This window comes from Lactuca serriola, chromosome 9, assembly GCF_051521515.1.
Source record: "Lactuca serriola cultivar US96UC23 chromosome 9, Lser_US96UC23_V15, whole genome shotgun sequence".
Classification (NCBI taxonomy): Eukaryota; Viridiplantae; Streptophyta; class Magnoliopsida; order Asterales; family Asteraceae; genus Lactuca; species Lactuca serriola.
In genome coordinates this window covers 97,415,744-97,416,816 of record NC_136416.1, presented here as the reverse complement: position 1 = coordinate 97,416,816, position 1,073 = coordinate 97,415,744, and the positions used below count along the sequence as shown (strand labels likewise).

General features: G+C 36.7%; 1 protein-coding gene across 1 annotated transcript; it reads right to left on the bottom strand.

Annotated features, from left to right (window-relative positions):
* Nucleotides 1-346: 346 nt before the first annotated feature.
* Nucleotides 347-729, bottom strand: LOC145075970 (uncharacterized). Its single transcript, XM_079022017.1, has 2 exons — nucleotides 722-729; nucleotides 347-674 (listed from the first exon to the last, which is right to left on the bottom strand). Exons 1-2 carry the CDS (start codon nucleotides 727-729, stop codon nucleotides 347-349), a joined length of 336 nt encoding a protein of 111 aa, XP_078878143.1.
* Between the last annotated feature and the right edge of the window lie 344 nt (nucleotides 730-1,073).

The following is a 1,073-nucleotide window of genomic DNA, read 5'->3' as shown; positions in this document are numbered from 1 at the left end:
TATTTTGAATTCCAAGATTGGCTGTAGAGTACGAATTGACATGGTTGATTTCTCTTTGTTTATCATCAAGATTGCAAGCTTTGATGATTGTCATTGTTTCAGACAAGCTTAAATGGTTCAGGTCTTTTGTCTTTTTAATCACTGAGACATTCATGTCCCATGAATTGCTTGTGTATCAATCAGATCCATTTGATGGTGCAGAATCCCAATCAATTGGATGATGTCAGATCAATATAGAAGAGAATGAGAAGAAGAAGATGATGAATCTAATGATGTATTCAATATGAATGATGTTCCTTACAATAGATTCTCTCTCACACACACTTCTTCTCTCTAACTTTAATTGTTAGTCCCATGATTTTGGAAGAGAATTTAGTAACTTCTTCTTGATTTCAGATCTAGTAACCATCACACCTGCGGAGCTCATTTCAGTGGTTAATGTAATAAATCTTTGCAATTGATTTTCCAATGTTTCTCCCAATACATAATTGAACATGTTAAATTTCTGTCGGAGCATGTCTTGTCGGCTTTGCTTCATGTCTTCATTTCCTTCATAAACTTCTATGAGCGCTTCCCACAATGCTTTTGCTGATGTATATTCACGAAACCCTTGTGCAATTTCAGGAGACAACGCCATAGTGAGTGTGGCAAGTGCCTTTTCTTGTTCTTCAACTCTTTAAAAGTCATCATCAGTGTAATTTTCAATCTGTTTGTCAATTACCGTGCCATCTTCTAGAGTAGAAGTAATCCTAATTGGTCCTCTTAAGATACTTCTCCAAATTTTGAAATCCTTCATTTTTATGTATTTTTCAATTTGGAATTTCCATTCAGGAAATCCTTCAGCTGATAGCAATCTGGGAATACGAGTAGTGGTTCCCATAATTGCATCCAAATCTTGATGAGCAATCATGCTTTGAGATTCCATTTGAGCAATCTTCAACCGCACACTAACACTCAACCGCACACTAATACTCAACCACACACTCAACCACACACACTCACTCAACCGCAAACGAGTCTTAACCGCACACACTTTCCAACCGTACACGTGTAATTACACACAATTTAACATC